The sequence below is a fragment of the Rutidosis leptorrhynchoides genome, chromosome 1 (genome assembly GCF_046630445.1).
Source record: "Rutidosis leptorrhynchoides isolate AG116_Rl617_1_P2 chromosome 1, CSIRO_AGI_Rlap_v1, whole genome shotgun sequence".
Lineage (NCBI taxonomy): Eukaryota > Viridiplantae > Streptophyta > Magnoliopsida > Asterales > Asteraceae > Rutidosis > Rutidosis leptorrhynchoides.
The window spans coordinates 492,227,080-492,244,879 of NC_092333.1; the positions used below are offsets into that span (position 1 = coordinate 492,227,080).

General features: G+C 34.5%; 4 protein-coding genes across 4 annotated transcripts; 3 read left to right on the forward strand and 1 right to left on the reverse strand.

Annotated features, from left to right (window-relative positions):
- The first annotated feature begins 3,204 nt into the window (after positions 1-3,204).
- LOC139840756 (uncharacterized protein At5g01610-like) lies at positions 3,205-3,744 on the forward strand. Its single transcript, XM_071831005.1, has one exon. It carries the CDS (start codon positions 3,205-3,207, stop codon positions 3,742-3,744), a length of 540 nt encoding a protein of 179 aa, XP_071687106.1.
- A 1,788-nt stretch (positions 3,745-5,532) lies between these two features.
- On the forward strand, positions 5,533-6,006 carry LOC139840763 (uncharacterized). Its single transcript, XM_071831013.1, has one exon. It carries the CDS (start codon positions 5,533-5,535, stop codon positions 6,004-6,006), a length of 474 nt encoding a protein of 157 aa, XP_071687114.1.
- A 2,405-nt stretch (positions 6,007-8,411) lies between these two features.
- LOC139875456 (U1 small nuclear ribonucleoprotein A-like) lies at positions 8,412-13,145 on the forward strand. The gene is made up of 5 exons (XM_071862792.1): positions 8,412-8,545; positions 9,110-9,282; positions 10,751-10,844; positions 12,455-12,543; positions 12,684-13,145. Exons 1-5 carry the CDS (start codon positions 8,461-8,463, stop codon positions 12,975-12,977), a joined length of 735 nt encoding a protein of 244 aa, XP_071718893.1. The 5' UTR covers positions 8,412-8,460; the 3' UTR covers positions 12,978-13,145.
- A 451-nt stretch (positions 13,146-13,596) lies between these two features.
- On the reverse strand, positions 13,597-17,036 carry LOC139840771 (probable serine/threonine-protein kinase PBL22). Its single transcript, XM_071831020.1, has 4 exons — positions 16,520-17,036; positions 15,889-16,241; positions 14,964-15,552; positions 13,597-14,042 (listed from the first exon to the last, which is right to left on the reverse strand). Exons 1-4 carry the CDS (start codon positions 17,034-17,036, stop codon positions 13,597-13,599), a joined length of 1,905 nt encoding a protein of 634 aa, XP_071687121.1.
- Between the last annotated feature and the right edge of the window lie 764 nt (positions 17,037-17,800).

A 17,800-nucleotide genomic window follows, 5' to 3' on the forward strand; every position in this document is an offset into this window, starting at 1 on the left:
TAAAATTCGATTTGCAGTAGTGTAGGGCTTATATGTTGTTAGATATCATATAATTGGAGCTTATTAAAGATGATTTGATCAATTTTGGCTGCAATGCCATTTGATTTGGACTGGTACGTATTTAAGACAGAACAAATTCAATTATACAAATAAAGTTAATAATTAGATGTCTAAATTCAACTAATTGATACGACCTACAGAAGATGATACTAGCAAATTGGAGACAGAATCAAAACAGATAAAGTTTTGATGTGGATATATAACAAATTCGTTCCTGTAACAGATTCTTATAATTAAACCTAATTAATATTAGTAGTTAATTGAATATGTATATAAATAATTAATATCCTGTTAATAAATTAATAATAATAGAATTAATTAATTATACTAATATCAAATAATACTAATAATAATTAAGTAATTAACATCATAATTTATTAATGCTAATATCAGTTATAACAATATATATATATATATATATATATATATATATATATATATATATATATATATATATAAATGATAGTTTTTATAGTGATACTTTTATTAATAATGAGTAAATAATATTAGTAACAAACATAATAATAATAATATAACTATTTTAATGATAATAATTTTAATGATCATGTCATTAATAATAATAGTGAAAATAACTAGTAATACAATAATTCTAATAAAAATACTGATAATAATAACTTTAAATAATAATAATAATTTTTAGTAGTCAATTTAATATGATAACTTATACATAACAATTATATATATATATATATATATATATATATATATATATATATATATATATATATATATATATATATATTATACTGTGAATAATAATATTAATAATACAATTATTGATATCAATACTATCAATAATAAAAGTAACTATAATAATAATAACAATTATAATCAATCTTGTAATTTAAATTTAATATTACATGTTGTAATATTTAATAATTATAATATATATATAACATATATTTAATATTTAACATTTATACATTTTTAATATATTACAATAAACATATAATCATCAATTATGTATTGAAATCATATATATATTCAACTATTATATATATAATATTATTTTAAATATTAAGTTGTGTTACTTAGATAAATATATTAATTATTTATTTTGAAACAAATAATTTAAGGTATACATTCAATCGTTTGTTAACGTTGACAAATCATGTTCGAAATCATTTGCCTTCAATATACTCTACATATTCAAATAACAAGTTTTGGTTATTTAAGTTATCTTATAATAGTTCAGTAACATATTTAATTTATCATATATAATTATTTAAATATATAATCATTTATATATACATTAAAGGTTCGTGAATCGTCGGGAATAGTCAAAGGTCAAAGGTATATATGAACACAGTTCAAAGTTTTAAGATTCAATGTTACAGACTTTGCTTATCTTGTCGGAACCATATAAAGATTAAGTTTAGATTTGGTCGGAAATTTTCGGGTCGTCACATAGCCCTTGTGTAACGATTTTGAATTGTAAACTGTTTGTCAGAGATTAAAATATCCACATGATTATCTGACGTTAGTTTGCTTATAGATAACAGATTTTTAGTAATATAAGGCACTACAAGTACATCAAGTAGGTGAATATCCTTTGAAAGAGATGAAGAACCCACATGAGTAATGGGTATGGTGTTACCATTACCAACAGTAACACGCTCCTTACCTGAATACGGAGCAACATAATCCAAATTTGATGAGGAAGAGGTCATGTGAGCTGTAGCGCCAGAGTCAACACACCAATTTGGTAAGTTGTTAGCGGTGTGATAGCTGGAATGGAATACCTGAGCCACGTTTGTATGTAAAACAGATGAGCGAGATGCATAAGTATGAAGATCAGGACACACAGAAGCATAGTGCCCGTTATTACGACATAACTGGCAACGGGGAGTTCGTCTACCGCGACCATTGGCTGTCATGATAGACATGAACGTGAATGTTCTGGCACAAATTAAAGTTCAAAACTCAAAAGAGAAAAAAATAAGCTGCTGCTATTCGACGACGGTAAAAGATGATCTGAGCAGTTGGATAATAATAAATAAATGAATCTTTGCACACAATCTGCGTAAGATAATATATATTATTGATATATCTATATCGATTGACTGACCAGTCTTGAAAGTGAAATAATATCCAGCCACGTATGAATTGATTAAAACAAAACTTTTAGGATGTGATTTAATTGATCTATATCTTCAAACAATGACACGTATGAATTGATCAAATACTTCAAAGAAAGATACTTGCACAAATTAAATAATAATGAAGATCTGAAAAGCCACCGTAGGAAAAAGATAGAAGAAAAAGAAACGGAATGAGGTGATAATTTAGAGTTAAGGATCAATTAGGTTGATATCATGTAAGAATTGATAAAATTCACCACACCCTTTTGAGTTTTCTATTGATTCATATTTATAAGTAAGAATGCAAGAGTTATGGATTTAAACAATTATGTAAAGTACATCTATTCTATATTAAATTAAACTTGTCCTCCAAGTTGACGTTATCTGACTTGTTCTCCAAGGTGACGTCATGATTTCGTGATGATTCGTTAACAAAACATTCTTACTACTTTCGGGAATCATCAACAAGCGTATTAACAAGCGTATTTCACCATCTCACTCACCAAATACCTCACATACCGTGATTAGATCAGCCATACCTTATCCCAACAATAAGGTATACGGGAAAAGTGCATAAAAAATTGGCGCCATATCTGTGTAAAGAAGTAGATAATTAACGACTAACGAGGACAAAATCTAGCTGTATGAACAAAATCTGATTATGAGAAAATAAATGACATGTGTGTGTAAAGAAGTAGATAATTAACGACTTTTGATTGGTGTACGTTTGTATTGGTGTATCATTTAATTTTTAAATTAGTTAATGTTATCGTTATTTTCATTTTGTTAAAAAAAAGAGAGATGATTAACGAATAACGACTAGACTACCAACTTACGAGTTAAGTTATTAATTTAATTTTTTATATCTTTATATTTTTATATTAAAATATAACGTATAATCAAAAACGATCGATATAATCCACGATGTGACTTATGATACTAAAATCAGAGTGATCTGTTTTATTTATTTTAGTAACTCAATAAATACAAATACAATTAAATTCCCAAATTTAACTCGTAACCTGTTGACCAAACCAAAAAGATGAGATCAAATCTTTTCCGACGACCCACCGGTCCCACATCTCCGGCAATTCACTCCCTTCTAATTCTCTCATCCATAGCGCTCCTCCTTATCATCTCCGTCGAACTTCCACTTTCCTCCGCCGCCGGCACACCGACAGCATACGAAAAGCTACTCGAATACGATTTTCCGGTGGGCCTCCTACCGATAGGCGTCACCGGCTACGAGCTGAACACCGACACCGGAGAATTCAAAGCATACTTAAAAGAAACATGTACGTTCAAAATTCAAGGGTATAATTTGAAATACAAGTCAACGATTAGTGGAGTGATTGAAAAAGGAAAGTTGAAAAATTTGAGTGGAATTAATGTGAAAATTCTAATTGTGTGGTTGAATATTGTGGAAGTGAGTCGAAAAGGCGATACGCTCGATTTTTCGGTTGGGATTATGTCTGCTGGATTTGGGGTTAGTAATTTTATTGAATCCCCAGAATGTGGTCGTGGATTTGATTGTAATGATATGAATGATGATGATGATGATTTGATGTTGTCTTCTTATTGATTTGTTGTTTTGTTTTGATGAATTTTTGCATCATGAATGAATAAGTATATGCTACTGTAATTGTATCCTGTTCAGTTTATTGCCTTTGTTTTGAAGGACTTTATAGTTTCATAAATGATGAAATGAAATCTTTTATATGAAGCTTTTTTGTAGTTATGAAACTATGAATGTATACTTGTTACTGTATTATGTTCATTGTAGTCCTTTTTTGATTATCAGCTTATTATATACTGTAGAAACCTGATACTATACATGTAGGCATGTAGCCATAAGTTCCCTTTATCTTACTGTAGCCATATACATTGACTTAAGAACTTGTGCAATGGTTAGCGATATTGTTCACAAAGATGTTGATTACTAAACAAGTTTGAGCCTTTTGATCCTATTTTTCCTAGAAATGTCATATGTGTAAAGAAGATCAGTGATGCTCTTTTTGGTCTTGGCCTATTTGGGTGTTGAAAGCAATTGTGTCATGTTGTTCTCCAACATTAAATATTGTAACAGAACAAGTTGGCCAGTTGGGTTTATGAGAAGTAAGTAAGATGACCCTTTATGAGTTTCTCATGGACATATGAGATTTATTAGCTGCTTTGATGTTGTAGAATGTTGATATCTGTAGTTTACGATTAGAAGTTGTAACTTGCCAGAAGTGCGTGAGAAGATCTACATAGCAAAACGAATTTGTTATGACACAAACCCAATGCTGTGTGTGCAGTGTCAGCCCTAAGTAAGTTTGCTAGCTTTGAGTTGCATATTCCAAAAATGCCCTTACAACAAGTAAATCTTTCATGTTTTAAGTATAAACCATTCCAATCTTTCACAAAAATACATAACTAAATGGTAAAAGTGACATTTGATTTAAAATAATCTTTGTACTGTACCTAACACAGTGTGTCAGCTACAAATAAAACATTTATTTTAGGACATTCAAAGCAACTTGATATGTTTCTCTACTCATGGGTAAATGACTTCCCGATGTTGCTGACCATAGGAGATGCACCCCGAGATGCATTTATTTATTTATTTATTTTAGGACATTTATTTATTTTAGGAGATGCACGAGCCGAGTGCCCGTCACACCCCGAGAGGCTAGTGCTCTGATACCATCTGTAACATCCCACCTTACCACGACTACAATATTGTCCGCTTTGCCCATAGGCGCACGACTTTTTCTTGGTGACCACACGAGGCCTTCCGAGGTGGTCACCCATCCTAGTACTACTCTCGCTCGAGCACGCTTAACTGCAGAGTTCTGACGAGATCTGCCGTGCTTGTAGCCCCAAAACGCGTTGTGTGTTGTAAGGACAAGAGTTACCTTATAAGGGATTCAAACTTAGTTATGCAAATGCATGTGGGATGGGGTATTACAATACAAGTACCTAATGCATGATATGAATGAATTTATCAAATAAATAAGTGCAAATATCATTACCCATATAGACTTATTGAAAACTATATCAAAGTTGTTGTCTATTCTGTTAGCTTTTGGCTAGCATAATTTTACAAACACCTTAGACGATGGTCATATTAAAAATGTGATCGACATCTTTCATTAATCAAACTCATCATAATTCTTAAGCATCAACTGAAAATCTAGCTAAAGATGTACAGCAACTACGATATGTATATATCCTTTTCTTTTTTTTGAACAGCAAGCAGAAAATTATATATACCCCAAAAGAACAAACAAAATACAAATAGAGAAAGCGGCAGAATGAGCGAAACAAAACAAATGTACAAGCGCCCATAGCCGCACGAGAACAGAATTTAAATAAATGGACACACGATATGTATATATCCTTACAATTGCCTTTCATCATTCTACTCTTCACAAGTGTCGTACTAGCTCGTCGCCCAACGGCCTACGAAGTGATTCAAGATTACGGTTTTCCAGTCGGTCTACTTCCATCAAGCGTAAAGTCTTACGATTTGAACAGAGAAACCGGTGAATTCATGGTGACGTTGCGTGATAAATGTAGTTTCCCATTTGATGGTTATGATGTCAAGTTCAAAGAGGTTTTTAGTGGAGTAATCAAAATAGATAAGTTGACGAAATTGAAGGGAATAAGTGCCGGAAAATTTTGGGTTTCGATGGATATTGTGGAGGCTACTCGCCTCGGTGATGAGGTGGATTTTTCGGCTGGAGTGTTTTCTCTTGGGTTCGATGTCGAGGATTTTGAGAAGTCGCCACAATGTGGTTGTGGGTTTGATTGTGATGATTTAAAAGTGAAAGATGATAAGCTTTTGGATTTGTCAATGTGATTAATGCTGTAATTTTGGTTATTTCGTTTGGCAAGTAATTCGTGATTATGAGTTTGAGGTAAACTTGCAGGATGACACATGTAAGTTACATCTATATGGGTGAAATCTAGTTATAAATCTATGATTAATTATATATGCTAAAACTTTGTAGAAACATAAGAATTAACTGCTTAATTAATATGTCAAATTTCAACCATTCCAGCGGTGGCTGAGTGGTATCCTTGGTTTCACTTCGGTGGGGCCAGGGCAAGGGGTAGCAGTGGATTCAAGTTCGAATCCCACTCTTTAAAAATACCCGTGGTAGGCTTACTTACCATAAGCCGGGTTGCCCCTGGGAAGGTTTTACCGACCTATTCAGGACCCAGATCCGACCCGCCTGCCCCTCGGGATGGTTTAAGGTTCGGATCCCTGTAATATGGTTCGGGTTTCCTGCCCGAACGCGTGTGTATCTGCAAATGATGACTAGGCTTCGGTCCGGACTGATGCAAGCTTGCCGTTCAAAAAAAAATATGTCAAATTTCATTACTTGTTTTCTTCTTACCAAACATATGAGCCCTAAATAAACTCTTAGGGCTTATTTTTGAAAGTATTGGACTTACACGTTCCCTTGCTAATAATCAAAAACTTGATCGCAATCAACATTGTTCTATTACTACTACAATCACGATTACCAAAGGTTATTTAGTAGGTGAATCTCTCTTGCTTAATAATCACACAAAAAATTTAGGGTTAAAGCTACAAATTGGCTATATACTTTCTCAAATGTCCCGATGTCTCCCATATACTCATTTGCGTCCCACTGTCGTCTACAAACTTTCAAAAATGTACCGATGTCACCCACTATACCTTTTTTTTTTCTGTTACGAAAACAATCGATGACGTGGCTTCTAAGTAGTCATGACACGTCGGTGATACATCAGAACAGAAACTGAAAGTATATGGGCGACATTGGAATACAATTGAAAGTATATGGGCGACATCGGACCATTTAAAATAAAAAAAAGTTAAATAATTAACTTTACAGGTTCAACATGTAATTGGTAACGAAATGTTGACATTGGTACATTTTTTAAAGTTTCTAGACGACAGTGGGACGCAAAAGGGTATATGGGCGACATCGAGACAGTTGAGAAGTATCTAGCCAATTTTTGACTTTAACCCAAAAATTTAATAATAGAAGCTTTTATGATTGTTGAAAAATATAAGAGAATATGAGTGCAAGAGTTATTCAACTGAGTATCTATATTGCATTAATTAGTCTAACAAATCTTGACAGACCAAACTACGGCCGACATGCAGTTGAGCCGCAAGGTCGACCAAAGTGTTTAGTGGTATGAAATTATAAATGTTGATAGCAACCCTTTTCAATGTTTTAAATTGTTTACTCTTTATGTCATGTGCAAAAGAGAATTGGATCTAAGTCGCTTTCAAGAATCAAAATTATGCTTTCAATTAATAGACTGAAATGATAACTTTTAATGATTTCGTTCCCCCCATAAGATCAATATCACAACCAATGAGGTCCGCAAGTTTCACATCTAACAACAATTTGCTTATCGTATCGGCGAATTAGAAGAGATGTCAACCGGCAACCATATCTAGAAACAACGATTAGTGGATATTGGTACTTTTATTGCACAACAAGAAAAGGATTGGGGATTCAGTGGAATTCCACCGTCACAACTTACTTTTTTTTGAACGATTACGATCCTTCGCGTTCCTATTAACTTCACGTTCCTATTGAGGTAGGTTTTTGGTCCCGCTGACTTTTGATTTCTTTTCATTTTCCGGATCTAATTGGAACAATTGAGAAGCTGATTGGAAGACAACAAAGCTGTCATTGTGGGGAGGGTAAAGAGCATCCAACAAAAAACGGCCTTTCATTCCCTTTTTTCGTCGTGGGGCACACCCCTCTCACAAGTTCCATTCAACTACATTTTTTCGTGTGATCCATAGCCTAATATAACGTCTAGAAAAAGCCCCTTACAACCCGGAAGAATTCCTCCTCGACTTCTTTGACGAGGTTTTGTTCTGCCTAGAATATTTTCAAGGGGGAATCCTTGAAAGGCATCTCTTTGATAGCGGTCCTAGGAGAGTTCAGAAAGGATCTAATCGTAGATTTCTTAGTTTCGCAATCTTGTTCGAAAGCACAAATTTACTAAACGATCTTTAACCATTGGGTTTGAGCTCATTTAGGCTCAAATCAAATCGAATTCTTACCTTATCGAACTCAAATAACTACCAAGTAGCTCGGCTCGTGATTGAATCACCTAAAAAAAAAATGTAATACAGAGTTTATTACTGGAAATACTGATATAACGGCCCACGGCCCAGTACATCTTATAGTAGGCTATTATTAAGCCCATTCTATTTTGTACAATTTTGTATTTGGGCCTTCTGAATTTTGTTAGAATTATTGCCTGAATTCCAATACCATCGCAAGTGAAGCTAAACATGGCGGAGATGACGGTCGGCGGCGAGCCTACTCCGAACTGTACAATTTACATCAACAATCTCAACGAGAAAATTAAACTCGACGGTACTCATTCTTTCAAGTTATCTATATGTAATAGTTGTATATATATTTAATTCGTAAGCAACAGCAATTTACCCTAATTGTTTTGTTCTAAAACCCTAAATCATGTAAATATATGTCTTTATGTAAATTATATAGATGATTTTGTGATTAACTGCAATGGATACTAATTGTGTTATCAGTGGCGGAACTAGAATTTTTTTCACCTGAGTCAAAAAAATAAAAAAATAAAACCGTAGCAATTTGTTTGGGAAAAATATGGAGGTTTTGGGGTAAAAAATTGAGGTTTTTAGGCTGATTATGGAGGTTTTTGGACAAAATTTGAAGATTTTGGGGCAAAAGTTGGAGAATTTTGGGCAAAAGTCGAAAAACCCAAAATTTTTACACTGAAAATTGCAGATCCACTGGGGCGCCTGCCCCCAAATAGTTTCGCCCCTCTGTGTTATGCTAAAATTCTAAAGCTTATGAAGGTAAATTTAGCACTAATTATGTAGTTGTTTAGGACTCGGGTTTATTTATTTTATTTTATTTATTTATTTATTTATTTTTATTTTTTTTGGTATATAGAGTTGAAGAAATCTCTGCAAGCAGTGTTTTCTCAATTTGGGAAAATATTGGAGATACTTGCATTTAAAACCCTAAAACATAAGGGTCAAGCTTGGGTTGTTTTTGAGGATGCTTCATCTGCTACAAGTGCCATTAAACAGATGCAGGGTTTTCCATTTTATGACAAACCTATGGTATGTTTTTATTACTTTATTCATTTATCTATTTTGTGACAAATTAACCCGAAACTTAAATTTTGTGAGGTGGAAGTATCATTTATTTGTACATTTTAGAGCTTGGAACATACATTCTCAAATTAGTTTGAGTTGAAAACTTTAACATATGATTACTATAATTAAAATGAGATTAGGAAGTAAATTATGAAATCAGTAGGATGTAACATATCCTTTATTATACTCTTAATTACTACCATTGAGTTCTTAACATCCCATGAGGAAGCTGGAGAAGTTTAAGGAGTAGAAATACATGAAGATACTTTCATGAAAATTTTATATTTATATAGGTTAAAATAAGACATTACGAAAAGTTAGAATTGGGGATATCAATCCAAATGAAAGTTCATTGATCACGTAGTATGCACGAGACGTGCCGGTTTATTTTGTTTGGTTTTATGAGATAACTCATAGCTAATGTTGATGATAATATTCGTAACAAAGTGATTTAGTTAGAAGAAAACATGATTCTTTTTTACTATCTATTGGACAAGTAGCAGTAATGTAAGGTATATATAAATATAAATATATAAATATATAATTATATATAGCATTAAACTAAATATATGCTCTTATTACTCAATTTTCAAATTTTATGTTTAGTTTACTGATATCAACTATAATTCACTACTCACTAGTGTTGTACAGTTATTTTGAAGAGTTTGTTTAAGGAAGTTTGATGTGTCAATTGATATTACTTTTGGGTTTTTAATGTGCATATAGTAGTATTTGCATCTTGGATGTTTTTATTCATCAAAAATCTTATGTTGCTGTGAATAGTAATGAGCTTGCAAATTGTTATCCTTGAAATTATTTGTCCGCATCCTTGCATCAACAATAACATATCAAAATATATGTCTGAGCAGAGTCTCTTCAAGTTTTTAGGGGAATCGGATATTTATGAACGATACTATATGTTTCGGAGCTCCAAACAGTAATATAATACGAATTGTTGGTAGTTTAGTCGAAGATATGATACAAATCGTTGAATTTTAGTTGCCTAAACATATACCTTGTTTCTGATAATAATTGAACGCCATTTGGTTTTGCGTTTAGATTTTTTCATTGTGGTGACCTTTACACGGGTTATGTAATACATATGATTGTAATGAATAAGTGGACTATTATATATCGTGCATGATTTTAATCTTTGTGAGCTACTGAGCTATTACCCTTTTTCATAAATAATACGGAGTATATAAAATAGTGTAAGTAACCATGCACAATTTGCATGTACTTTTTATTTGTATTGTGCATTTGTGCTATTAATGGTTACAGAATTTTAAATGTTTACATTGTAATATATGCAGACAAAAGACGGTCTCTGAATTATTACATGCCATGATCAGTCATAATCGACTTGTTTCTTTGACCTCTGTCATCACTAATTTTATTTATTTACTTTTTAATTTTTTTCCAATTATTACAGAGAATACAGTATGCTAAAACAAAGTCTGATATCATAGCAAAAGCAGATGGCACTTTCGTTCCCCGGGAAAGACGAAAGAGGCATGATGACAAAGGTAACACGCTTGTTTTGTTGGTATTCTGTGTTGTTTAATGATGGTGAATACAATTTTATGTGACCTCACCGCTAGTTACTTGGGCCCATTTTTTATTTGATGTAATGACATTGTTACATAGCACCATTGCCGTAGATGCTTAAGGAATGCAACATTGTCGCTCTAACAAGCCCTTATACACAGTAAAATCTAATGCAAAACTAAAGGAACCTGCATAACCCCAACTATGATTGAAAATGTATATACTCTATTGTCGTTGACTGAAAATAACGACAATTGCTCAATTCAAAGCGAAGGATTCATTATTTTCTATTTTCTTAGTTTATTCTATATCACACTAGAAACTTGCCCAATTTTTTTGGCTCGGAAAAGTTATGAGCCGCCTCAACTAGGAGTGTAAATGCTTCGTAAGAGTCAAAGCCATTTAAGAGTCGGGGCCTGGGTCAACGGCGTTTAATGTTTTTTTACTCGACTCGAAAATCGACTTGTGACTCATTCTGTCCAATAAGCATGCTAATAGTATGCACTAAATGCATGCAAATATGCAATTGCATAATGACAAGTATTTGGTGGGCCTTTGAAAGGAAGAAATCCCCAACTATGAATGTCATCGTACCAATGATGGTGTTGTCATTGTAGATCAACGATGAATTTTTTATTTTAGATAATCTAATCTTGGAGGTTTATACTAAAATGTATGCCTTGGGCGTTTTCCGACACTTGTAACCAAGGTTGCAAAATTCGTTATTCGGGGATTAATCGGTCGGGACTTTAGATGGATTACCTAATCCAGGGATTAATCGGGGATTAATCGGATTGTACTTTATACATTTAAATATTAAATTTCAAAATTTATATGTGTAAATTACTAAATATAGAAGAAAACCATAAATATAAACATAAACATTGACATAATTGTCTAAAGTTGTTCTTTTTGTTCAATAATTACAAAGTTTTAGTTTAAATTTATGTTTAAATGTCGACCAATTTTGACTTTGACCGACTTTGATTACCAAATTCGATTTTGACCGCTCAATTAACGTTGACCGATTAATTAAATGGATTTTGGAAAATCGGAACGGATTTCTCTTATAAATGATTAATCGGGGATTAATCGGGTTTTTTACAACATTGCTTGTAACCCTTCTAATCTGACATGTTTGGGCCTTTTGTTACACTCTATTGGCGGTGAAATACCAATGTAGCAATAGCTCAGTGGTACCTGATACCATTGAAGTTGGGACCCGGCATGTGGAAGCTTTGCCATAAAATAGGCTTAGGTTCAATCCCCACTCGCGGCAAGAATTTACAACTCTTGTGGCAGTGAGATGATGATTGCTCATGTCACATGTGTGGGGACCCGGTGAAGGTACTTTTCCGGCATCCGACTCTTTCAGGGTGGGTCTGGTGGGTTTCCTCACCAAAGGAAACACACGGTCGGGATGGCCCTGCCAAACGTACACTTTTTTGCTATATTGGTGCTATAAAGTCTGTTAGTGTCAGAGGTTAAGGTAGCATGTCCTTTTGATGCAATTCTGTTCAAATAATCTGATCCTTTTTTATGCCTGTTAATATCTAACCAGCTATCCATATCCATTTTAATGTAATAGGAAAGAAAAGAAAAGGCCAACATGACTCGAATCAAGCGGCAGTAGGTGTAAATCCTAGTTATGCTGGTGCATACGGTGCTACTCCTCCAGTAAGATTTTTTTTTGTTTTGTTTTAATTTTTTTTTTTTCTTAGAAGTTGGTAATTCTCTAAACTAGTTACGTGTATGCGTGAACTGTGTACATATACACCAGATGATATATAAATTCATTTTTATGGTGTTTGATGCAGTTATCACAAATACCGTACATGGGTGGTCCTAAATCTGGTATCCCTGAGGCACCGGCCCCACCAAACAGCATATTGTTCATCCAAAATCTTCCTCATCAAACTTCATCAATGATGCTGCAAATGCTGTTTGGACAGCACCAAGGGTTCAAGGAAGTAAGAATGGTGGAAGCAAAACCAGGAATTGCATTTATAGAGTATGGAGATGAGATGCAGGCGACCGTTGCAATGCATAGTCTCCAAGGGTTTAAGATTAATCCCGAAAGCCCTATGTTGATCACCTATGCTAAGAAGTAGATTCGCTCGTGTGTTTGTTTGACTGCCAGTAAATTATTGTGACATTTTCAATATGTCCGTTTTTAGATTGATTTTTAGTAAAGTTTTACTTCATCTAGAGATGATACGATCTTTTGCTTCTTTAATTTCTTATGTATTTTAAACATTTGCTAAATTATTCGGAGAGCCTTAGGTGTCTTATATCTCTTATCTAATCTCTAGCTTGCTCCCCACAACTACTAAGACAAGACAAAATCATTATAAATAGGCAATGACATATATGATATGTCTATGCCATATATCATACTGTATTAAAAAACATAAGATAGCACCATGATGATGATGATGATGATGATGATGATGATGATGATGATGATGATATATGATATTTGATATACGATACAACATAAATTATGAAAACACATAAAACTATAAAAGAAACACATAACTTGAAACATATCAACAATCTGCACACCGAACCAACCCAATTCCTCTGCTCTCCTTGCATTTGCCGTTAGGGCATGGCACAAACTTCTTATTAACACAACTTGTGTATAATATATAAGAGTAAGAGAGTTTTCAATGTTCGAAAGTCCATCAAGTATGCGTTTTAGGTCACCCGACGAATCACGACAGAGAATCATATGTATCCCTTCAAGGTAGTTTCCTCCAATAAATAATTGTGGCAAGGTGTATGATCACAACTAGATGAAAAGACTTGGGGATCAGTGAGCGAAAGGAAATGATCGTTCTTGTATTTCTTTTCAAGTCTCAATGCTTCTTCAAGTTTAGTTACGACTTGTTTCATATCAGGACGTTTGGCTGCATCAGTATCCAAACAATCCCTTATAAGATTCTCACATGCCCGCAAACATCTCGAAGAAATATGTCTCCCAACATAGTCAGGGGTGAAATTACGAAGCTCTCCTCTCCTAATGAACGGAAGTGCCAAAATAACTAGTCTCTGCCAGGCTGGCCTCTCGCATAACACTTCCAAAAGTACAATACCAAAAGCGTACACGTCTGCTTTTCGACTTACTTTGTATCCCGGTTCATAACATTCGGGAGCCAAATACCCTTCTGTACCTGTAAACATTACCGCCACGTACATATTATATAAGGGATGGCGCCCACGGGTAACGGGCACGGGTTCTATATACCCGCGACCCGCCCGTCGGGTTTCTTTTTTGCACGTTGAGACCCGTTACCCGCCCATGGGTAAAAACTTTTCGCCCATGCCCATGACCCGTGAATACCCGTGACCCGCGGGTAACCCGCGGGTAATAATAATATACAACTTTTTGTTAGAAAATCCAAATAATTTATTAATTATAAAAATATATGTACAAGCTATATGTATAATGACGTTAAAATTAAGCTTTTTTACTTGTATGTAATATTATATTTTTAATAATTATTCAAATACTAGTAAAATAGCATTTAAATTTAATAATTGTAGTGGGTAAATTAAGAAAAGTCTCATGTATTCACGGGTCGGGTTTTACCCGTGACGGGTAATATATACCCGCGACCCGTCCGCGACCCGTCAGCGGGTATAATTTTTACCCGTACCCGTGCCCGCGGGTAAGATTTGATATTTTACCCGCCCATCGCGGATCGGGTACTCGCGGGTCACGGGTTTTTTCTCGCCCGTTGCCATCCCTTTATATTATAATAACTATTACTAAAAGCCATGAGCTTTATCACCGTTCATAGTGGCATGGCTATACTTAACCCAACTCCAGGGGTACCTTGGTAATTCGTCTTTTTTGTTTAAAAAAAAAAAAATTTCTATCATTATTTCTTTTACAACTTTTATTCACTTCCCTTTTCCCTATCCTTTTACATTCCTTAATTTTTTAAATGTTCAATTAGCCAACAAACTTTTTTTCAAACGTTCAATTAACCAACCAAAACTACCCTGCAGCGAAGCACGAGTTTTTTTTTATCATCGTTTGATACAATTACTACTCGTGAGTCGTGAATAGTGAATCATGATAACAATACCTTGTATATGATTAGTTGTCTGTTTTGAAATAGACGGGCCAACATCACGAGTCCTGGATAACCCGAAATCGGAGATCTTAGGAACCAAATTTTGATCTAGGAGAATGTTGTCAGTCTTAAGGTCACTATGAATGATGACAGAATCTGCGCGCGAATGAAGGTAATCAAGACCTTTTGCCACTCCTATGCAGATCTCAAGGCGCTGCTCAACCGTCAACTGAGAAACACGGTGTTTGTCGTTATAAAGATAGTCATAAAGTGAACCATTTGGCATCAATTCGTATAACAGAATCTTCTCATCCTCTTCCTCACAAAATCCAATTAGATTTATGATGTTGACATGATTACAAGCTGACACTAGTTCGATTTCCTTTTTATATGCAGGAGTTCCTTGCTCCGGCGCCATGCTCATACGCTTCACGGCAACCACTCCGTTGTAGAAACGATTCCCGGAGATATTGCCACTATATACTTTCCCAAACGCCCCTTGCCCTATATAATTTGAAAAGTTGTCGGTCGCCTTCTTTATATCACTTAGTAAGAAACTCCGGCAAGAGGGTGACAGATTTCGGTTATTCAACTCACAAGACTGCACGTAAACAACCGTTTGTAAGGTTAGTTATAAGCAGAGGTGGAGACAATGAGATGTGGATGCTTTGACACCCTTAACTCTTTAAATATGTCTATTATGTTGTATTAAAAATGGTAAATTAATGGCCAACATATATCCCCTAATTATAAATTCTAGCATCCCCTAATTTTTATATTGGTATTTACTTTTAAAACTACCACCCTTATCCGTAAATCCTGGCTCCGCCTCTGGTTATAAGAGGTGCACAATTCATATTAGTGATTTAATTTATAATAAAACATAAAGTGCAGGCAGTGAACAAGTTATAGGGATTTAGGGAAGTTGAGATCCAACCTGTTGACATTTGGTCTTGCCATTTCGGTAATATTCTTGCAGTCTCAACGCCAATTTGAGCTCGTCCACGACTTGTAGCATTGAAGGACGTTTACCCGAATCAATATCTAGACAATCTCTTATGAGATTTACACATGCCCCTGAACATTCTTCACATGCCCCTGAACATCCTTTTCCAGTCCTAGGAAGTTGTCCTTTCATGGAAAATTCAAGTGCCAAGGTAGCCAGTTTCTTCCATGGCGGCTTCTTGCATAACATTTCCAAAAGAAACATACCAAATGCGTAGACATCAGCTTTTTGGTCTGGTTCATAGTTTGGTTCATAACATTCGGGAGCTAAATACCCTTCATTACCTATGAAGATTAATTTGTTAGTCACATATTGCCTCGAGTTGAAGATTAAAGTAAACGGATAAGCGGGAATGGGAAATATTTTTTTACTCAGATGCACGCACTTTGGCGTTTTATCTAGTATCCGTGACCGTTTCTAACCTATGGCCACCCCAAGCTTATGCCTGAGATTTGAACCTGAGATTTTTTTGTGAGGAACCCTAACCATCGGCTATCTTGGGATGGTTAGGTCAAAGATAAATTTTTATTTTTTTTTAAATTGATTAAAAGAATAACGGTACCTTGTTTATAATCCTTTAGTAGTGGTGAAGAGTACGGGCTTGTAGAACGAGTCATGGACAAATCGAAACCTGAGATACTAGGAACCAATTCATGGTCGAGAAAAATGTTGTCACTCGACAAGTTACAATGAATGATGTCACGCTTGTGAAGGTAAGCGAAACCTTCCGCAACTCCTATGCAGATGTTGAGGCGTTGCTTCACACTTAAGCAACAAGTATGGCGTTGGTCATTGTAAAGATAATCATACAACGAACCATTTGGCATGAAGTTATATACAATAATTTTCTCATTTGCTTCATCACAATATCCTATTGCTTTTATAACGTTGACATGATTACAACCTGCTAATAGTTCTACTACATGCTTGAAAGGGGGATTTTCATGATCAAATTCCTTGTTGATACGCTTCACGAAAACAGCCCCGTTGTAGCTACTTATAGAGATGTTGCCACGGTAGGATTTCGAAAAGGCCCCTTCTCCTAGTAAATTATTCATCGAAAAGTCTTCTGTTGCCATTTTTATGTCTTGAAGGGTCAACCTCTCGCTGTGCCACCATAACTGTCGCTTAATTTGCTGACGAGGTAACTGGAATGATAAGAAATTATAAGGTTCTTCAGTTATGTCTTTAGTAACATGGGAGACCCGGAGGGGGAACAAGGTGATCGATCACTTGGGACCCAATTTTTTATATATATAGACATATCGGAGATTTGAGAAACATGAGAACCTGGGAAACACAACTGAAGCAGCGTAGACGAAGGCTCGAAGGGCCTTTTTTAGAAAACTTGGATTATTCATTAGAGTCTTAGGGCCTTTTTTAAATGGCTTATAATATACGTTAGAGTCTAAGGGTTTTTTTTCACCTCGTTAACTTCCGCAATCAAACAAATTAAATAACATTTACTCCGTATATAATGTTTAATGTTGATCTAGGCAACAAAAGCCGAAAATGACAACTTAAGAAAAATTGTGTTTTTATCTACTTAGCTGACTGCATATCATACGATGAGTTATGAGTACAAGTCTAAATGTAACTGTCCTTTTTTTCTAATGCTGAAGATGATCAAGAACCATGGGCGAAAATAATATAAGGCAGGGGGTGACAGCCGCCCTCAGTGGATATGTAATTTTTATTACAAAAATTTGACATAACTCCACTGATGAATTTAGGATTATAACTCAGAGGGATTTCAATTTTTTTTTTCCAGATCTAATGTTATTTGAATGATATTTTAGTGGTTGTTCACGTAAAAAGGCATAAATCGTAAGAAAAAATATAA

Coding starts and splice junctions, on each gene's coding strand:
- LOC139840771 (XM_071831020.1), bottom strand. CDS start 17,036: ATGGCAACAGAAGACTTTTCGATGAATAATTTACTAGGAGAAGGGGCC. Junction 15,553..15,888: donor GCAAGACCAAATGTCAACAG/GTTGGATCTCAA, acceptor GTTTACGTGCAG/TCTTGTGAGTTGAATAACCG. Junction 14,043..14,963: donor GACAACTAATCATATACAAG/GTATTGTTATCA, acceptor TAATGTTTACAG/GTACAGAAGGGTATTTGGCT.
- LOC139840756 (XM_071831005.1), top strand. CDS start 3,205: ATGAGATCAAATCTTTTCCGACGACCCACCGGTCCCACATCTCCGGCA.
- LOC139875456 (XM_071862792.1), top strand. CDS start 8,461: ATGGCGGAGATGACGGTCGGCGGCGAGCCTACTCCGAACTGTACAATT. Junction 8,546..9,109: donor CGAGAAAATTAAACTCGACG/GTACTCATTCTT, acceptor TTTGGTATATAG/AGTTGAAGAAATCTCTGCAA. Junction 12,544..12,683: donor CATACGGTGCTACTCCTCCA/GTAAGATTTTTT, acceptor TGTTTGATGCAG/TTATCACAAATACCGTACAT.
- LOC139840763 (XM_071831013.1), top strand. CDS start 5,533: ATGTATATATCCTTACAATTGCCTTTCATCATTCTACTCTTCACAAGT.